This window comes from Carcharhinus amblyrhynchos, chromosome 5, assembly GCF_965287045.1.
Source record: "Carcharhinus amblyrhynchos chromosome 5, sCarAmb.v2.hapA, whole genome shotgun sequence".
NCBI classification, from domain to species: domain Eukaryota; kingdom Metazoa; phylum Chordata; class Chondrichthyes; order Carcharhiniformes; family Carcharhinidae; genus Carcharhinus; species Carcharhinus amblyrhynchos.
In genome coordinates this window covers 98,137,975-98,156,241 of record NC_137328.1, presented here as the reverse complement: position 1 = coordinate 98,156,241, position 18,267 = coordinate 98,137,975, and the positions used below count along the sequence as shown (strand labels likewise).

General features: G+C 43.2%; 1 protein-coding gene across 8 annotated transcripts in view; it reads left to right on the top strand.

The window, feature by feature from the left end:
• LOC145343219 (soluble lamin-associated protein of 75 kDa-like) overlaps positions 1-18,267 on the top strand; it is a 93,112-nt gene that overhangs the window by 27,483 nt on the left and 47,362 nt on the right. For 4 of the 8 annotated variants that reach the window (XR_013886691.1, XM_080189280.1, XM_080189282.1 and 1 more), the window contains exons 2-4: positions 10,598-10,734; positions 13,728-13,827; positions 15,872-15,957. Coding sequence is in view for 6 of the 8 variants with exons in the window: in XM_080189280.1 (XP_080045406.1) it covers positions 10,600-10,734; positions 13,728-13,827; positions 15,872-15,957 (321 nt within the window). In the remaining 2 variants the exon portion in view is untranslated. The other 4 variants (XM_080189279.1, XM_080189281.1, XM_080189283.1 and 1 more) reach the window with 3 other exon arrangements.

Here is an 18,267-nt window from a genome sequence, read left to right as displayed (position 1 = left end):
CTGAAGAGCAGGAAGGGTGGACGACGGTTAGGAGGAGAAAGAGGAAGAAGAAGAGTAGTCAGGGTCCCCCGGCCTCCCTGGAGGCTCCCCAAGGTTCGCCGACAGGGGCACAGAAAGATAGGCAGGAAGGGGAGACTGACTCAGAGGGACAGAAGGGGGCTGGCAAGGTGATAGTGGTAGGGGATGGGAGGGTCCGAGGTATTGATAGGAGGTTCTGTGGACAGAGGCGCGACTCCAGGATGGTGGTCTGCCTCCCTGGAGCAGGGGTAAAGGATGTAACGGAAAGGGTAGAGGGAATTTTGAAAGGGGAGGGGACCCAGGCAGAGGTCATAGTACACGTAGGGGAGGGGGACATAGGAAGGAGGAGTAGGGTAGAGGTCTGTAAGCAATTTAGGGAGTTGGGGTCCAAACTAAAGAGCAGGACCTCCAGGGTGGCACTCTCTGGGTTGCTGCCCAGTACTAGCAGGGCAAAGAATGACGAGATCATGCAGTTGAATGCATGGTTGAGGGATTGGTGTAGGGTAGAGGGCTTTACTTTTGTGGATCACTGGGAGGTGTTTAGGAGAGAAGGGCAACTGTACAGGAGGGATGGGGAGAATTTGAACGGGAGGGGAACTAGTGTCTTAGCGGGGAGGTTAGCTGGGGTGTTCAGGAATGGTTTAAACTAATAGGGAGGGGGGGTGGGGAGGTGGCTGGGAGAGAGTTGGGTGAAAGGAAAATTATCAGGGAGAAGGAGGTTCCGAGGGACACTCGTGGGTTGAACTGTGTCTGTTTCAATGCTAGGAGTGTGGCAGGGAAAACGGATGAGCTTAGGGCCTTGATGTTTGTGAGGCAGTTAGATGTGGTGGCTGTAACGGAGACATGGTTACGGGAAGGGTAGGACTGGCAGCTGAATGTTCCTGGGTACAAGTGTTTTAGGTGTGACAGAGGAGGGTTGAAGAGAGGTGGAGGGGTGGCACTGTTAGTAAAGGAAAACATCACAGTAGCGCAGAGGGAGGACGATATGGAAGAGACAGGGATTGAGTCACTGTGGGTGGAGTTGAGGAATAAAAAGGGAGAGATCACATTGCTAGGGGTGTACTATAGGCCACCCAACAGCCCAAAGTCAGTGGAGGAAGGCATTTGCAGGGACATTTTGGACAGGTGCAGGAAGAATAGAGTGGTTGTAGTGGGTGACTTTAATCTTCCAGGAGTGAATTGGAGGGGGCCTAGAGCTGGGGGTACGGAGGGAGAGGAGTTTGTGAAATGTGTTTTGGAAGGGTCGCTGGAGCAGTATGTAACTAGCCCGACTAGGGGAGGGGCTATACTTGATTTAGTGTTGGGTAATGAGCCGGGGCAGGTGGGTGAGGTAGAGGTAGGCGAACATGTGGCTAACAGTGACCACAAGTCTGACTACTTTAGGATAAAAATGGAAAGGGACGAGTGCCGGCCGAACGGGAGTGTGCTGAACTGGGGAAAGGCGAGCTATAGCAGGATTAGGAGGGAGATGCAGGACACTGATTGGGAGGGACTGTTAGCTGGAAAGTCCATGGTTGGCAAGTGGGAAGCTTTTAAGGGCAAAATGAAATGGTTGCAGGGGAGGTATGTTTCGGTTAAGCGGAAGGATGGGAAAGGTAGGATTAGAGAGCCGTGGATTACAGGGGGTATTGAAGACTTGGTCAGGAAGAAGAGGGAGGCGTATGTTAGGTCGAAACGACTGGGTACGGAGAGTGCGCTGGAGGAATATAGAGAGAGTAGGAGGGAGCTAAAAAGGGGAGTTAGAAGGGCAAAGAGAGGGCATGAAATGGCTTTGGCTGGTAGGATTAAGGAAAATCCAAAGGCATTTTATTCCTATATTAGAGGCAAGAGAGTAGTTAGAGGGAAAATTGGTCCTCTTAGGGACAAGGGTGGAGAGTTATGTATTGAGTCGGAGGGAATGGGGGAGCTCCTGAATGAATACTTTGCGTCGGTATTCATGAAGGAGAGGGGTTTGGAATCGTGGGGTCTCTTGGAGGGAGCGGAGGATCAGTTGCAGGAGATATCTATTATGAGGGAGGAAGTGCTAGGGCTTTTAGGTAGCGTAAGGATGGATAAAGCTCCGGGGCCTGATGGTATTTATCCCAGGCTGCTTAGGGAGGTGAAAGATGAAATTGCTGGGCCTCTGGCGCAAATCTTTGTCTCTTCTTTGGACACAGGTGAGGTCCCAGAGGACTGGAGGGTAGCAAATGTGGTACCGCTGTTCAAAAAAGGTAGTAGGGATAACCCTGGAAATTATAGACCGGTGAGTTTGACATCGGTGGTAGGGAAATTAATGGAAAAAATACTTCGGGGTAGGATGTATGAGCATTTGGAGCGTTGCGATCTGATTAGGGATACGCAACATGGCTTTGTTAGAGGGAGGTCTTGCCTTACGAATCTGGTGGAATTCTTTGAGGAGGTGACAAAAACGGTTGACGATGGGAGAGCCGTTGATGTCATCTATATGGATTTCAGTAAGGCATTTGACAAAGTCCCTCATGGTAGGCTGGTAGAAAAGGTTAAGGCGCATGGGATACGAGGCCAGGTAGCTAGGTGGATTGAGAACTGGCTGGGTAATAGGAGACAGAGGGTAGTTGTGGAGGGGACCTTGTCGGGCTGGAGGCCAGTGACCAGTGGTGTGCTGCAGGGCTCAGTACTGGGACCTCTCCTCTTTGTAGTATACATAAATGACTTGGAAGAGAGTGTAGGTGGTGTGATCAGCAGGTTTGCTGATGACACCAAGATGGCAGGGTTGGCGGGTACGGAACTGGATTGTGAGGTGATACAACAGGATATAGATAGGTTGGTGCATTGGGCAGATAGGTGGCAGATGGAATTTAATCCTGACAAATGCGAGGTGATGCATTTTGGAAGGAATAATGCAGAGAGGAGCTATGTGATAAAAGGTAGACAGATTAGGAGTATAGACATACAGAGGGACCTGGGAGTGCAGGTTCACAAATCCATGAAGGTTGCGTCACAAGTGGAGAAGGTTGTTAGGAAGGCGTATGGAATGTTAGCCTTTATAGGAAGGGGTATAGAGTATAAAAGCTGCCGTCTAATGCTTCAGTTATACAGAACGTTGGTTCGACCGCATTTGGAGTACTGCGTCCAGTTCTGGTCACCTTACTACCGGAAGGACGTGGAGTCTCTGGAAAGGGTGCAGAGGAGGTTTACCAGGATGTTGCCTGGCATGGAGGGGCTGGGTTACGAGGAAAGGTTGGAGAAACTGGGACTTTTCTCCTTGGAAAGACGGAGATTGAGGGGGGATATGATAGAGGTATATAAGATACTGAAGGGAATAGATAGAGTTAATAGTGAGAGACTGCTCCCAAGACTGGGTACAAACACGAGAGGTCATGATTTAAGGGTGAGGGGGGAGAGGTATAATTTGGAAGCGAGAGGAAGGTTCTTTACGCAGAGAATTGTGGGGGTATGGAACGCGCTACCGAGTAGGGTGGTGGAGGCAGGAATGTTGGACTCGTTTAAGGTTCAGTTAGATAGACACGTGAGTGAAACGAGGATGGAGGGTTATGGTAGGGGCTATTAAATAAGGTTAGAACCTCAGGAGACACCGGAAAAGCAGGCTTGTAAGATTAACATTTTTGTCTTTTTATTCCGCAGGTGGAGGTCCACCTCGTGTCAAACGAGGGGCATGCACACGGTGGGTCGTGCGTGGGCTGCTCTTGGAAGTTCCGGGAGTGGCCTAGTACTTCGTGTCGGTGTGTGTGCTTGATCCTGGACCGGTAGACGGGCGCCGCAACAGCTCAGTGACTAGCACTGCTAGCTGTGCAGATACATGGATTTGGGCCTGTGTCTGTGGGAGTGCGCATTCTCCCTGTGGTTGCGTGGGTTTCCTCCCACACCCCAAAGATGTGCTCTTAGGCTGATTGGTTTTACCAAATTGACACTATTCTCCCCTGAATCTGGCTAAGTTAGGGATTCCATTCGTAGACATGCAGGGTAGAATAGGTGTAGGGTGATGCGGTGGCGTGGGCTCGTTGGGCCGAAGGGCCTGTTTCCCGTGCTGGGTTGTTCTTTGTTCTTTGTATAAATGGTTGGCTTCTGAGTTATTTATCTCCTTTTCATATATATTTAGTTTTTATAATATTTGGGGCAGAACAATATTCCATAAATCATGATTTTAATGGAACTCAAAATTGTAGTTTTGAAGTTGCTATCAGTAACCATATGATGAAATGTGGCCCTAATATTGTTCTCTTGTCTGGTGTTGTAGCAGAGATGTCATCCTGTTCTAAAGTGCATCAAAAAAAATTGTGTGAATATATTGAAGCCCTTCAAATGTTACTGCGGTCATTTCAATATTATTCTCTTAAACCTACTAATATATTATGAAGTGTTGCCTTCAATTTTGCAATTTGCGTTTCACAATTCATTTGATCAATGTCATCGGAAGTTGGGGGTGGGGGGATGGAATTCGCTACCTAAATAGATTATTAGCTTCAAGGAGATGCCTGCAGGATATTGATTATGAAAATACCTTTTCTCCCAATGTGCTTATTCCTCAGTATGGGAAATGCAATTATGCCTCCTCCTATGTCATGTGCCTGTCTCCAGGCCCTTGCGGGCAGGCTGTCATCTGGATTCAACAGAGCGGTGATTCTCATTGCTGGATAATGGATGGCTCTTTGCTTTCTGCATCTAAATCATGGGCAACATTTTCTCTGACGCTCACCCGAATGGCCCATACAGGATGCATTTCTTTATCTTTATAAGACCTTTTACCGTCACCTGTACACAGTTATCAAGGGCAGAATTGTCTTTTTATTTTTGCAGCCTCTTGCATTGCGTGTGTGTGTGTGTACACAGCTTTTTCCATCTGAATGCTCGTGGACTGTATTCGTGCCACTGGCAGCATTCCGCTTGCTCAGCCCAGGGAATTTTGAACCAATAGCAGCTGGGACTTGAGTGAACATGAATGGCTGATATCTATTTAAATTGACAGTTGTTGTGTTGTCTGGATGATCAGAGCATCAGACTTGCTTAGACAAATACCCAGCAAAAAAAAGCAATGAAATGAAGTGAGATTGCAACATAATTGTCTTGTGGATTCTTGCTAGCTATCACCAGTTTATTTCAAATGTAGTAGTTTGGATTTTTTGGTCTAATCCTTAAGGTTTGGAAATTTGTGTGTTTTTTAAAAAGATATCTTATCTCTGGAGCTTCGTTCTCAAATTTACAGAACATTCAAAAGTTTTAGGGTTTTATCATAAATCATCATGGATTTGGATGCACTCATCAAGGCAATTCACAAAGATGCTAAATGTATACCAGACAGTGTGGAAGAAGGTTACAGAGGGACATAAGCTGCAGAGCTGGGCTGAGAGGTGGTAAATGGAGTTTAATGCAGAAAAGTGTGAAGTGATTCACTTTGGAAGGAGTAACAGGGATAGAGTACTGGGCTAATGGTAAGATACTTGGAAGTGTGGATGAGCAGAGAGATCTCGGTGTCCATGTGCATAGACCCCTGAAAGTTGGCACCCAAGTTGATGGGGTTGTTAAGAAGACGTACGGTGTGTTAGCTTTTATTGGTAGAGCAATTTTGTTTCGGAGCCATGAGGTCATGTTGCAGCTCTACAAAACTCTGGTGCGACCGCACTTGGAATATTGCTTACAGCTCTGGTTGCTGCATTATAGGAAGGATGTGGAAGCATTGGAAAGGGTGCAGAGGAGATTTACCAGGGTGTTGCCTGTTATGGTGGAAGGTCTTATGAGGGAAGGCTGAGGGACTTGAGACTGTTTTTGTTAGAGAGAAGAAGGTTAAGAGGTGACTTAATAGAGGCATACAAGACAATCAGAGGATTAGATAGGGTGGACAGTGAGCTGGCGAGCATGAGGGGACATGGCTTTAAATTTGAGGGGTGATAGATATAGGACAGATGTCAGAGGTAGGCTCTTTACTCAGCAGTAGCCTGCAGCAGCAGTGGACTCGCCAACATTAAGGGTATTTAAATGGTCGTTGGAAAAACATATGGATGATGTTGGAATAGTGTAAGTTACTTGGACTTTAGATTGGTTTCACAGGTCGGTGCAACATTGAGGGCTGAAGAGCCTGTACTGTGCTGTAAAGTTCTATGTGAGGGGAACAACGATTTGTTCTATGAGAAGAATGTGGATTGGTTGGCAAGTGGACTCTAGTAGACGGGGTACTATGGAGAATGAATCAGTTAATGGTGACTGTCAAAAAGATTCAACAAAAAAAAGTCCTTTTTTTTCCAGCTGTAGACAAATATGCTGAATTTGAGACAAAGGCTTAAAGGATTTTCTTCTTTAGTAGATTGCTACTTAAGAGTTCTTTCTATGGCTCTGAGGTTAACATGCTGTATTACTGAGCAGTTCAGATGTGTGAAGTGCCAGGTCAGTGCTGACTACTTTCTTGGATGATTTGTAGAAGCAGCAAAGCTGGCTTCAGTGTCCCTGGTGAGGGAGATTTTTTAAAAAAAAGTTCTCCCTTTCTGCTGATTTGTCATGTGGTTGGTGAAGACTGAAATGGAAGTTGTTCTGGTAGCCTAGGCAGGCAAATGGCCAACTGGGAATTGCAATGTTTGTTTGTTTGTTCAGTCATTGGCTGGGACTGTTTTCTACTTTTGTTGCTGTTTCTCTTCTTGCCCAAGGCAGATTTACATCTGATCCAATCATGGGTTTTTTCTGGCAAATGTAACCAGTCTGCTAGGGGTGCCATTCCATGTCAAGCACAGATAGAGGCACGAGCCTCTTTCAGCACATCCTCCTTGGCAACCAATACCTGGGGTAGGTCTCAAACCCTGAGCTTCTGGTTCAGAGGTAGGGACACTACCCACTGCCACAAGATGTCCTTGAAGGACATTAGTGAACTAGTTGAGTTTTTATGACAATCGTGGTCTTCATTAGACTTTTACTTGTCATATTTTGTTAATTGCCATGGTGGAATTTGAACCTGGGTCCCCAGAGAATTACTGAGTCTCTGGATTACTAGTTATGCCACCACCTCCCCTCTAACTTTTTCAGTTCAACCATGCCTGCCTCTGATACAAGACGATTTGATGGGATTTGGTGGTGGGATTTGAACAAGGAACCCCAGAGCATTGCTGTAGAGTTATGGATTACCAGATCAGAGACCTATACCATTAGGCCATAGGAGTGAACCTCCCAGCTGAGAATTGCAGTGCATGCTCATGTTGCTGCTTGGATCAGCTACGAAGAGCTGTTCACTTCCATGGGACAATAGCTCCGTGTGAGTCATCTTGCAGGGTAGGATGAAATTACATGTAAAATTTCCTCAATTTTCCCCCTAATGTGGTCGTTGTGGGTTTGTGTTTTTCTAGTGACAGTAACATCTCAATCAATATTTCTCCCCTTTTTCGTCCCCAACAACAGTTTGAATGTTCCCACCCTGTATCCATTCATGAGCATAAAAGCCACTTAGTGCAGTATGCCCTCGTCACTGTGAAAAGTTGTTGTTCAGATAAGGCATCAAGTCACGGCGATGTCTGTGCTCTCAGGTGGAAATAAATGCTCTTTGACACTTTCTTTAAAGAAAATCTGGGGAAATCTCCATGTCCTGCCCAGTTTTAATGTCCAACAAATAACTCCAGAAAGAGACTACTTGCTCATCTATTTCATTAATGATTGCAGGATCTTGTGTAAAAAAAAAAATTGAATGTTGTATTCAGTCATGTTGTGTCAAAACTACATGCCCAAATTCTAACTCTGGCTTTGGCTGTCCAGTGGGTTTATAAAAGCACGAGTTTGAACTTCCGCAGCAGTTCAGAAGCTGAAGAAAGAAAACGAGTTTATGTTGGGATTTTTATGTTCCTTGGCAGCCCCAGTGCTCAGCAAATGAATTACCGTTGAAACATAATGTTTTTTGGGCAAAACGTCACATGAATGACAAGTTAATCTGATTTAGTGGTGCTTGTTAATGGATCAAAGTTGACCAAGATATTGGATGAACTCCCTTATCTTCAAAATAAAGTGCCATGCAATCTTTTGCAGTCAGAAGGGAAAAATATAATGTCTCATCTGAAAGACAGCCAACGTAACGCTCCCTCAGTACTGCACCCACAAATACATAACTAGATTGTGCTCTGGTACTTGAGTGGGGCTTGAACCCTTGGTCTTCTGATGACAACAGAGCCAGGATTGGTAAAATTGAACGAGCTATGCAATAATCTGTCAGTTTAATGAATTTGATGCGGTTAAGTGCCCTGCAAAAAAGAGCAGGGGTTTGAGAGAACACAGTCGTGAAGGAGTCTGACTCTGGCCTAATCCAACTGGAGTAAGATTTGGGGTTACCTTACTTCAGTACAAACAATTTGTCGGAAATCTTGAAGCAGTTTAATGTTCAATCTGTTCAGCACCATGTATGTTCTTTACTCTGTCATTGTTTTCCGATAATGGTATGAAGCCCTTGAAAATGCAAGATAACTGCTGCATTTCACCACTTGGCGACATTCCAGTTTTTCAAGTGTTAATTTGTCCAGCTGTACTAATGTGACATTCTGCTGAATATGTTAACAAATCTCTGGATTTTTTTTGTTTTGAAAAGCTGAGCAGAATATCACTGAGACATTTCTAATCGGGGTGTTCCATGATGTGTCATCCCCATTGATGATGCAGTAGACTTTAAAGGTGGTACGTAATACATGTGCTTAATTGCGTTTGTGAAGTAGTGAAGAATGTACCCTTTTGTTGTATTTGTACAAAAGTTTTTAAAGTTTATTTATTAGTGTCACAAGTAGGCTAACATTTAAGTTACTGTGGAAATCCCTTAGTCACCACATTCCAGAGCCTGTTTGGGTACACTGAGGGAGAATTTAGCATGGCCAATGCACCTAACCAGCACGTCTTTCTTTTTTTTGGACTGTGGGAGGAAACCGGAGCACCTGGAGGAAACCCACACTGACATGAGAGAACATGCAGATTCTGCACAGACAGTGACCCAAGCTGGGAATCAAACCTGGATCCCTGATGCTGTGAGGCAGCAGTGCTAACCATTGTGCTGCCCAGAAACTAGTGTTCTGTAGGCAAGAGGGGCTTCGACTCTTACAGATTTGGTGAAAAAAAAATGGATATTTTAAAGTTGAAAGCAAGTTTATAAGTGATTGAAACAGAATGCGGAAAATATTCAGCTGGTCTGGCAGCATCTGCAGAGGGGGAATCAGGATTAATGTTTTGGGTCAATAACCTCAAACTTTTCAAAAGGCCCTTGATCTGAGACATTAACTCCTGTTTCTCTCTGTTCTCTTGAGTGTTGCCAGCATTCTCGGCCTTAATTTCAGATTTTCAGGATACACGGTAGTTTACTTTGTTTCTGTTCTATTTATTAGAGTGTGTGTGTGAATCTTTATCAAGGAAGACAAAATATAGCCAGTGCACTGGAACACACAGTGAGCTGCATGCCATTCACTTGGAATACATAGTCTGAGTACACAGCAAGAGTTGAGTCTTTTCTTTTACCTGTTCTTCTGGACACTTGGACACAGCATTAAGATAAATGCCTACTCTTTCAAGGTGATGAAAACCAGAGTGAGTGTCACTTTCTGGGGTAGAGTCTTAACTTTTTGTTTGGGAAGACCAGATTAACCTTTCTAACTAGGCATCTAACAATTTACCAGTATGGCCTGTTTTAAGATTTCTGTTTGTACTTTACTTGCAATCTTCGTGTGGAAATTTCTAGAAAATCAGATGACGCAGCTGTGCTCTGAAGTACTGAAATTGCAGTTTGCTGGGTCAACAATTTGTCGCATTTTGTTTTGAAGGCAAAAATATCATTTTGGGTTTCAGAAGACGATGAGCATGTGCTGAGTGACCAGGGCGAGACAAAGGCTTTTTATCCTTCTGGGGTGGCGGGGAGAATAGAAAATTCCATTGATGTGATGTTAACCTTTGTTGTCATGGTTTCGGTTTCTGTGAACCAGTGAGCATCCAGACATTGTAGAGGAGCTTAATTGTTTCCAGGGCATTTTAAGAGGCTGAAGTTGCTGGGTTTTTTTTTGAGCAGGTGGATAGTAACTGAGCAGCAATGTCGAGTTATGTCTGCTTGTTAGACAATACAAGGTAGTTTGTGTGATATGTGTATCGAAGATTTGTAAATTTGAGGTGTATTTGGAGGGCAATGCCCTGGAAAACTATAACAAACAATGAATTCTTCCTAAATAGAAGGTAGCAATTGTAGGTTATTGATAAATGGATGGCATTAGCCATAGGTAATGTATCTTTTTCATATTCATTCATTGAATATTTGTAATTGTTTTGTAATTACGTACTTGTAGTAAACAAAAGAAATCCCCTTAAAAACTGTAAAATGAGGTCAAGTCATTACCAAAACATTGGTGAATATTATAATAAAATGTAATTTATATTTTGCTTGATATGCAAATACATTCTATACAAAGCTATGCACTTAAATAAAAGCAAAGCCTGGTTGGACTGATGAATGAGTTAGCAAGCAGCTCCTTGCTAAAATGGTTACTCCACACTTCTGAGAGAAACTCCATACGTGAATGCTGGAAGGAAATGGCTGGTGTAGTGTAAAGATGTGTGACAAAAGAGTGCCCTAATTTTTTATTGATATTAATTTTTTTTCTCTTTTTAGCAGGGATGGCATTCCCCGTGGATTTGCTTGCTGAGTTGGAGCACGAAGACATTGAGAATTCTGCAGAGGAATACATGTCTAATCTTTTGTACGCTGATCCTGAGAAGCTGGAGTATTTCACACTACCCAACAGAAGGAAGGTAGGATGCTCAGCACATCTAGTCCAGAATTTCTGGCGGTTAAAGGCAGTCGCCTGTAGACCTGAACTCCTGAAGATGAAAGTGCTTGCATATTATTACTGTGGAATGAGTCCTAAGAAATATCTTTGATTTGTCAATCCATTTGGGTTGGCCTTATTTAAAAAACATTTTTAATTTTCCTCTGTGACAATGATGTTAACTAAAAACAGAAATGAAATAATAATATCACATTGAGTTTGAAAACTAGAGCATGTTACTGATATGGTTAATACGCACAACTCCAAATGTCCTCCAGTGTGATGCATTTGCTTAGAAAGGGATTTGAATAAGTGAATGTGGTCAATTCCAGATTGAGTTTGTTGCAACGTTAAACTTGATTTTTTTCTGTAGGCTTTACCATCTATGTATAAATGCTGCATAATATTATTTAAAAATCTATCTTAAAAAATGATTGCAGCCCATGTGGCAGGCTGGCAGGGTTTAATCTGTAAAGGATAGTTGAGTAAATATTTGGTATCAAAGGATTTTTACTGGCTGACAATTCAACTCTTGAGGGCAGAGCCTCAACTCAGAGCCTGAGCAACCATACCAAAGGAAAATGGGATCGTCTCTTCAGTATGCTGACAGAGGAGGGGAGGGCAAGATGTGTTTAGTGGTGGCATCACACTGGAGGTGGTGGAAGGCGATCCTTTTGAGTGGGATGGAAAATGAGAACAAAGGGAATCCTCCTGTGGTTCTGGGAGGAGTAAGGACAAAAGTATGGTAAATGGGTTGAATACATCTGAGGGTCTTGTCAGTCTGTTTACAGGAAGGCAGCAGCCTAGCGGTATTGTGATTAGACTAGTAATCTAGGGACCTAGGCTGATATTCCATGCATGAATTCCAATCCTACCATGGCAGCTGGTGGAATTTAAATTCAATTAATAAATCTGAAATGCAAAGCTAGTCTCAGTAATGGTGACCATGAAGTATCATTATTATGGTTACTATGGTTCTGGGAGGGGTCAGGGCAGAAGTATGGGTTAGATACATCTGAGGACTCCATCAACATGTTTACAAGAAAACAGCACCTGAACAGCATTTATGTGTATCGGGATCTTGGGGTTCATGTCCATAGCTCCCTGAAAGTGGTCACACTAGTAGAGGGGGTGGTAATGAAGGCCTATGGCATTCTTGTCTTTATTGGTCAAGAGTACAAGAGTCAGGATGTCATGTTGCAGCTTTGGTTAGGCCTCACTTAAGAGTATTGAGTTCAATTCTGGTCGCCACATTATAGGAAGGATGTGTAGGCTTTGGAGTGAGTGCAACAGAGGTCTCCCAGGATGCTGCCTGGATTAGAGGTATGAGCTATAAAGAAAGGCTGCACAAACTAGGGTTGTTTTCTCTGGAGCGGCAGAAGCCAAAGGAAGTCCTAATAGAAATCTATAAAATTATGAGAGGCATAGACAGGGTTGGCAGTGAGAATAAAAGCAAATTACTGCGGATGCTGAAATCTGAAACCAAAAGGGAAAACACTGGAAAATCTCAGCAGGTCTGGCAGCATCTGTAAGGAGAGAAAAGAGCTGATATTTCAAGTCCAGATGACCCTTTGTCAAAGCTTTGTCAAAGGGTCACCTGGACTCAAGACATCAGCTCTTTTCTCTCCTTACAGATACTGCCAGACCTGCTGAGATTTTCCAGTGTTTTCTCTCTCGACTGTCAGAATCTTTTTCCCAGAGTTGAAATGTCTAATACTTGGAGGCATGCTCTTAAAGTGAGAAGGGGGGAAAGTTTTTTTTTAAATAGAGTGGTAGTTGTCTGGAATGCGCTGTCAGACGTGGTGGTAAAGGGCGATATGATAGGGGTATTTAAGAGGCTTTTAGATAAGCACATGAGTATGCAAGGAATAGAGTGATACTGACCAAAGGCAGGCAGAGGGGATTAGTTTAATTTGGTGTCATGTTCAGCACAACATTGTAAGCTGAAGGACCTGTTCCTGCGCTGTATTGTTATATGTTCTATCTTTTTTCCTCCAGTTCTGATAAAATGTCGCCTGACCTGAACTGTCAACTCTTTACTCTCTAAACCATCTTATATTTCTCTCTCAGCTACTAGTCCATGAGCATTATATTTCCAGCATTTACTGTTTAAATTTTAACACATTTTGCTACTTGTTGCTGCTTTTACCAAAATATCACTTGGCGCCAGTGAAATTGATTAGGAGTGACTCTGAGCTGCCTTGTCAACAGAGAAACGGCAAAAACAAATGGCTGAGCTATACATTATGTGCTTAAGAGAAAGAGGTTGGAAAAAAACATTCTTTTTATTTGTGCTCATGGGATGTGGGCATCACTAACTGGCCCAACATTTATTGACCATCCCTTAGGGCATTTAAGAGTCAACCACATTGCTGTGGATCTGGAGTCTCATGTAGGCCAAACCAGGTAAGGATGACAGATTTCCTTTCCTAAAAGACATTTGTGAACCAGATGGGTTTTTGTTTTGACGACAGCATTGTTAATCTTTTAATTGTACTTTTTTTTTCAATTCAAATTTCACCATTTGCCTTGGGATTCAAACCCAAGTCAAGGAAGACCATAACCCTGGGTTTCTGGATTACTAGTCCAGTGATAATACCATGACACCACTGCCTCCCTTTACTGCACCCAATTTTAATCCAGTAAACCCAATGGAACAGAACGGATCCAGGATAGATGTTCCTTCTGCATCTTGGTCCTTTTTAAACTGGCCAGGGTGAATTGCGAGTGACCAACCTGGTCCCAGCCAGCTCATGCCAGGCGTGATTAAAATTAGGCCTTGACTTGAAGGCAAGTATTAAGTAGGAGAAAAAATAGATTCTTATAGACTAATTCTGAATTATTGGGCAAGAACAATGTGGTGAGAAAAAAGATGATTACATTTTATTGCTTTAGTGTCGATGCTAAAATTTGGATATGAATCTCCCATTCAAGTAGCTGCTTTGATATTAACTAATATATGTTTCCTGAACACAGGTTCCAGTTAGTCTGTCCTCAGTTGCATTTGTTCCACTCTATGGTGGTGATACGACGCATAAAGTCCTGGCTTTGTTTGCCCCTGAGAATCAGTTCACAGGTTGGTGCTTTATTTTTCTAATGTAAACTGCTAGTTAAGAGGGCATTGGATAATTTTACACCCTGTGTCCAACCTGCTCATTCAATTGGGCACTGAAGTTGAATATTGTTTGCTGTCTTCTGTCTTGCTATCTTTGATCATGGGAAGAATTTAATTTGTCTGAGCTTCCTTGTAGGTCTTTCTGATTTTCCCTCTGTAGGTTAGTAATAGGCCTAAAGGACCATCTGGATGTTGACTAAACTCATTTTCAGCATAATCAGACCACTTCTGTAAATCTAATCAAATGGTGAAAGTAGAAGTTAAATGCGTAGGAACAGGATTAGGCCAGTTGGCTCCCTGAGCCTGTTTGTCATTCAATGAGATCATGGCTGATTAGTGAGCTATCACCATTTGCCTGTCCTTGCTCCATAGGTGATAGTTTTAACACCTTTGATTTTTTTTTAAAAAACTCTTGATCTCGCATCTGTTGGTACCTTTTACATCCATTATCAACTGCACTTTACAAACATCTGCCATTTGTTTGCATGTAGAAATGTTTCCCTATTTCACTCCTGCAAAAGAACATAAACATAAGAAATAGGAGAAGCAGGCCATCTAGCCCTTCGGGCCCACCCCGCCATTCAATAAGATCATGGCTGATCTGAAGTGGATCAATTCCACTTTCCCACTTTCTCCCCATAACCCTTAATTCCCCTGTCTATCAAAAACCTATCTACCCATGACTTAAATATATTTAGCGAGGTAGCCTCCACCACTTCAACGGGCAGAGAATTCCAGAGACTCACCACCCTTTGAGTGAAGAAGTTCCTCCTCAACTCCGATCTAAACTGCACCCCCCTTATCTTGAGGCTGTGCCCCCTAGTCCTGCTATCCTTTCTAAGCGGGAAGAATCTCTCTACCTCTACCCTTTCCATCCCTTTCATTATCTTATACGTCTCTATAAGATCCTCCCTCATCCTTCTAAACTCCAACGAGTACAGACCCAGTCTATTTAATCTCTCTTCATAGTCCAACCCCCTCCGGTATCAGCCTAGTGAACCTCCTCTGCTCTCCCTCCAAGGCCAATATATCCTTGCATAAGTGCGGCGACCAAAACTGCACACAGTACTCCAGCTGCGGCCTCACCAGTGCCCTGTACAGTTGCAGCAAGACCTCCCTACTTTTATATTCTATTCCCCTCGCTATAAAGGCCAGCATTCCATTTGCCTTCTTGATCACCTGCTGCACCTGCAGACTGGGTTTTTGCGACTCATGCACAAGAACCCCCAGGTCCCTCTGCATCATAGCATGCTGCAGCTTTTCGCCCTTTAAATAGTAATCCCTCCTACTATTATTTCTGCCAACGTGGATAACCTCACACTTGTTAACATTATACTCATTAGCATTAAGATGCTAACATCTTGGAGACAGGCAAAGCCTGTCTCTAACTCTTAGTCCCATATCCCCTAGCCCTACACTTACGAACCAACGGAGACATTTTCTATACATTCACTCAATTCCCCTTTTTAATATTTTAGAATCCATAGAATCTCTACAGCGCAGAAAGAGACCATTCGGCCCACCGAGTCCACACTGACCACAATCCCACCCAGGCCCTATTCCCGTAATTCCACATATTTACGCTGCTAATTCCCTGACATAGATCAATTTAGCATGGCTGCCAACCTAACTCACTAATCTTTGGACTGTGGAAAGAAACTGGAGCACCCAGAGGAAACCTATGCAAACACGGGGAGAATGTGCAAAGTTGGATTTAAATTAGCCCTTAATCTTCTACATTCCAGGCAGGATTACCCTAGTTTGTGTAATCTCTCCTTGTAATTTAATCCTTGGAGGCAAGGTATTGATCTGGTAAATCTATGCTGCATTCCCCGCCAGAGCCAAACTTTGTGGCTCTCCATCCCATCATCTAGGAGCTAACACTTGATCTACTTGTCAACCAGAAGTCAGCCCTTGTTTCATCAAATTCCACAGAATCGCTCATTTGTAGTTGGAAGTTGTGAGGTTGTTGATGTTCATACCATCTCTTGCTTTCCTTTTCAAGCTGTGGCATTATACCTACTGGACAGATGGTGGGCAATCGATGACATCATCAAAACAGCTGAGTCATCACGACAGGGGCTCCAGCAGGTGAATTAATCCACCATGTTTTGTTACAAATGCAAAGTTTATAAGATTATGCTTTGGGGCTGTCTCTTTTAATTTGGGGTAAAATGGAGGAATGAATGGGACCTGTTCTGAATTCTGTTTGACAACAAGCTTGAGCAACTTAATTAAAGGGGAACCCAGGTATTTTGCTGGGAAGGTGTTCAGACTTGAAGATGCAAGAAAATCTATGATTTATGGATCAACTATTGTCTTCCAAGTTTCACAGGGAAATGTTAGGAATGTAAGGTTTTATAAATGGTTATACTTTAAACTGCCTATTAATCTTGAGAGAATGGAGTAGTTGAGGAGGGGGAGGTGTCTGTAGAATAGTTAACATTTCTACCTGGCTCCAAGGATCCATGTGATTCGTGTTGTCATAGAGACATGTTTTAAGAGGGGAAGAGTCTGAGACTTTTTGTAGTGTTTTTTTTCCAAGATATCCCTGACTCCATTGTCAGAGAGAGCAGAAAGCTAGAGGCAGCTGGTCCTCCAGCTGAAGTAGAGAAAATACTATTATTTGCCATCCAGAAGACCAACGAGAGCATGGGCTCAGATTGAAGGGATCAGGTTTGTGAAAATTTTAAGCAAGCCTGGAAGAATGTGTCTTGTCTTTGGCTAGAGGGAAGAATCCCCAGGATAACACTTGTCAAGAAAGTTAGTTCAGGGATTAGAAGTTATCCAGCAGGGAAAGGAAAAATGGAGTGGAAAATAGCTTTGGACTGATTCCAGAGGAATAAAGTGACCCCTTAAGGGTTAGAGTACAGTCTAAGAGCTGGGGGAATTTTCAATTGTTCTAATGGGACAAACTCTTCTGTGGTTTGGAGTATAAGTTGCCTCTGAATAGTATTTAGACAATGTTACTTTCATTTCGTTTGCTAAAGTACAAGTCTTAAAACTTGTTATTTGACCCTTCTAGTCAGTCATTGGAAATTCAAATATCTCTATTGACTAATGAAGAGGGTGCTGCAAACACCATAGTAAAGGAGGAGGTATCAGAGAAGTTGGTCAAAATAACTTCATATAAAGAGAGGAATTTAGAAAGTTGACGGCGTTCAAAGTAGTAAATTCATCCAACTGGAATAGGCCATTTGGCCCTTTTTGAGCCTGCTCTGCCATTCATTATGATCATGGCTGATCACTCAACTCAATAGTCTGATCCCACCTAGTCCCCATATACTTTGTCCCAAGAGCTATAGCTCACTCCTTCTTGAAAACATACAATGTTTTGGCTGTGGCTGCTTTCTCTGGCTGTGAATTCCACAGGTTTGTCACTCTCTGGATGAAGTTTGTACGGTGACACCAAAGGCAGTGGCCATAATATAGGAGCAATGCCAGAGGACAGGAGGATTGTTACTGTGCACCACAGTTCAAGAAAAAGAAAATGGATCAACTGGTACTTGTATTCCAGTCAACATAATGCGCTGTGACAACTGAGTTCCGGGGTGTTGCAGGTATCCCAAAGATGTGGTTTGCGTGGCAATTGCCTGGAAGTGCAAACTTCCCCTGGGCATTTTCCCTGCACTGGGAACCATATGAAAAATGTGACTTAAATTGCAAACTTTTGGATGGTTCTGACTGGGTTACATCAATAGTTAGCCAGAAAAGAATTTAAAACCTCCTCTAACTTCTGGATAACTATTGCACAGACTTACACTGGACCCAACCTCTCCTGCCAGGATTCCTCCCACAGCCCTAAGCCCCACCCCCCAAATCTGAGCCATATACCTTGTTTCTCCTTGGCCTGTCAAGTATCTTTTTAAACTTACCTGATTTATGGCAACTAGTGCTGGAATGCATGGCTTCTTTCCTTTGGACGGAGCTGCCCATCAATGCTGGGATTCAGGAGAGCATTGCACTACTCTGATCACACCTGGCCTGAGTTAGAAAATTGAGTAAAACGAGTAAGAATCTGGGATTAGAATAACAATCTGACGCTGGCCTAAAGTCTGGTGGGAAACTATGAGATAATTAATTAATTTTGTCTGCGATTAATCTGAGATAAAATTCATTGGCACTAATATGGGTTAATGACGGGCAGCATGGATTTCCTAAAGGCAAATCGTATTTGACTAACTTGATTCAGTTTATGATGCAGTAATGAAGAATGTTGCTGTTGCACTCAGTATATGTGGACCTTCAAAGGGACTTCTGATAAAATATCATGTAGTAAACTTGTTAGCAAAATTAAAGTCCACATGATTAAATGATGTGGAGATGCTGGTGTTGGACTGGCGTGGGCATAGTAAGAAGTCTCACGACGCCAGATTAAAATCCAACAGGTTTATTTGGATT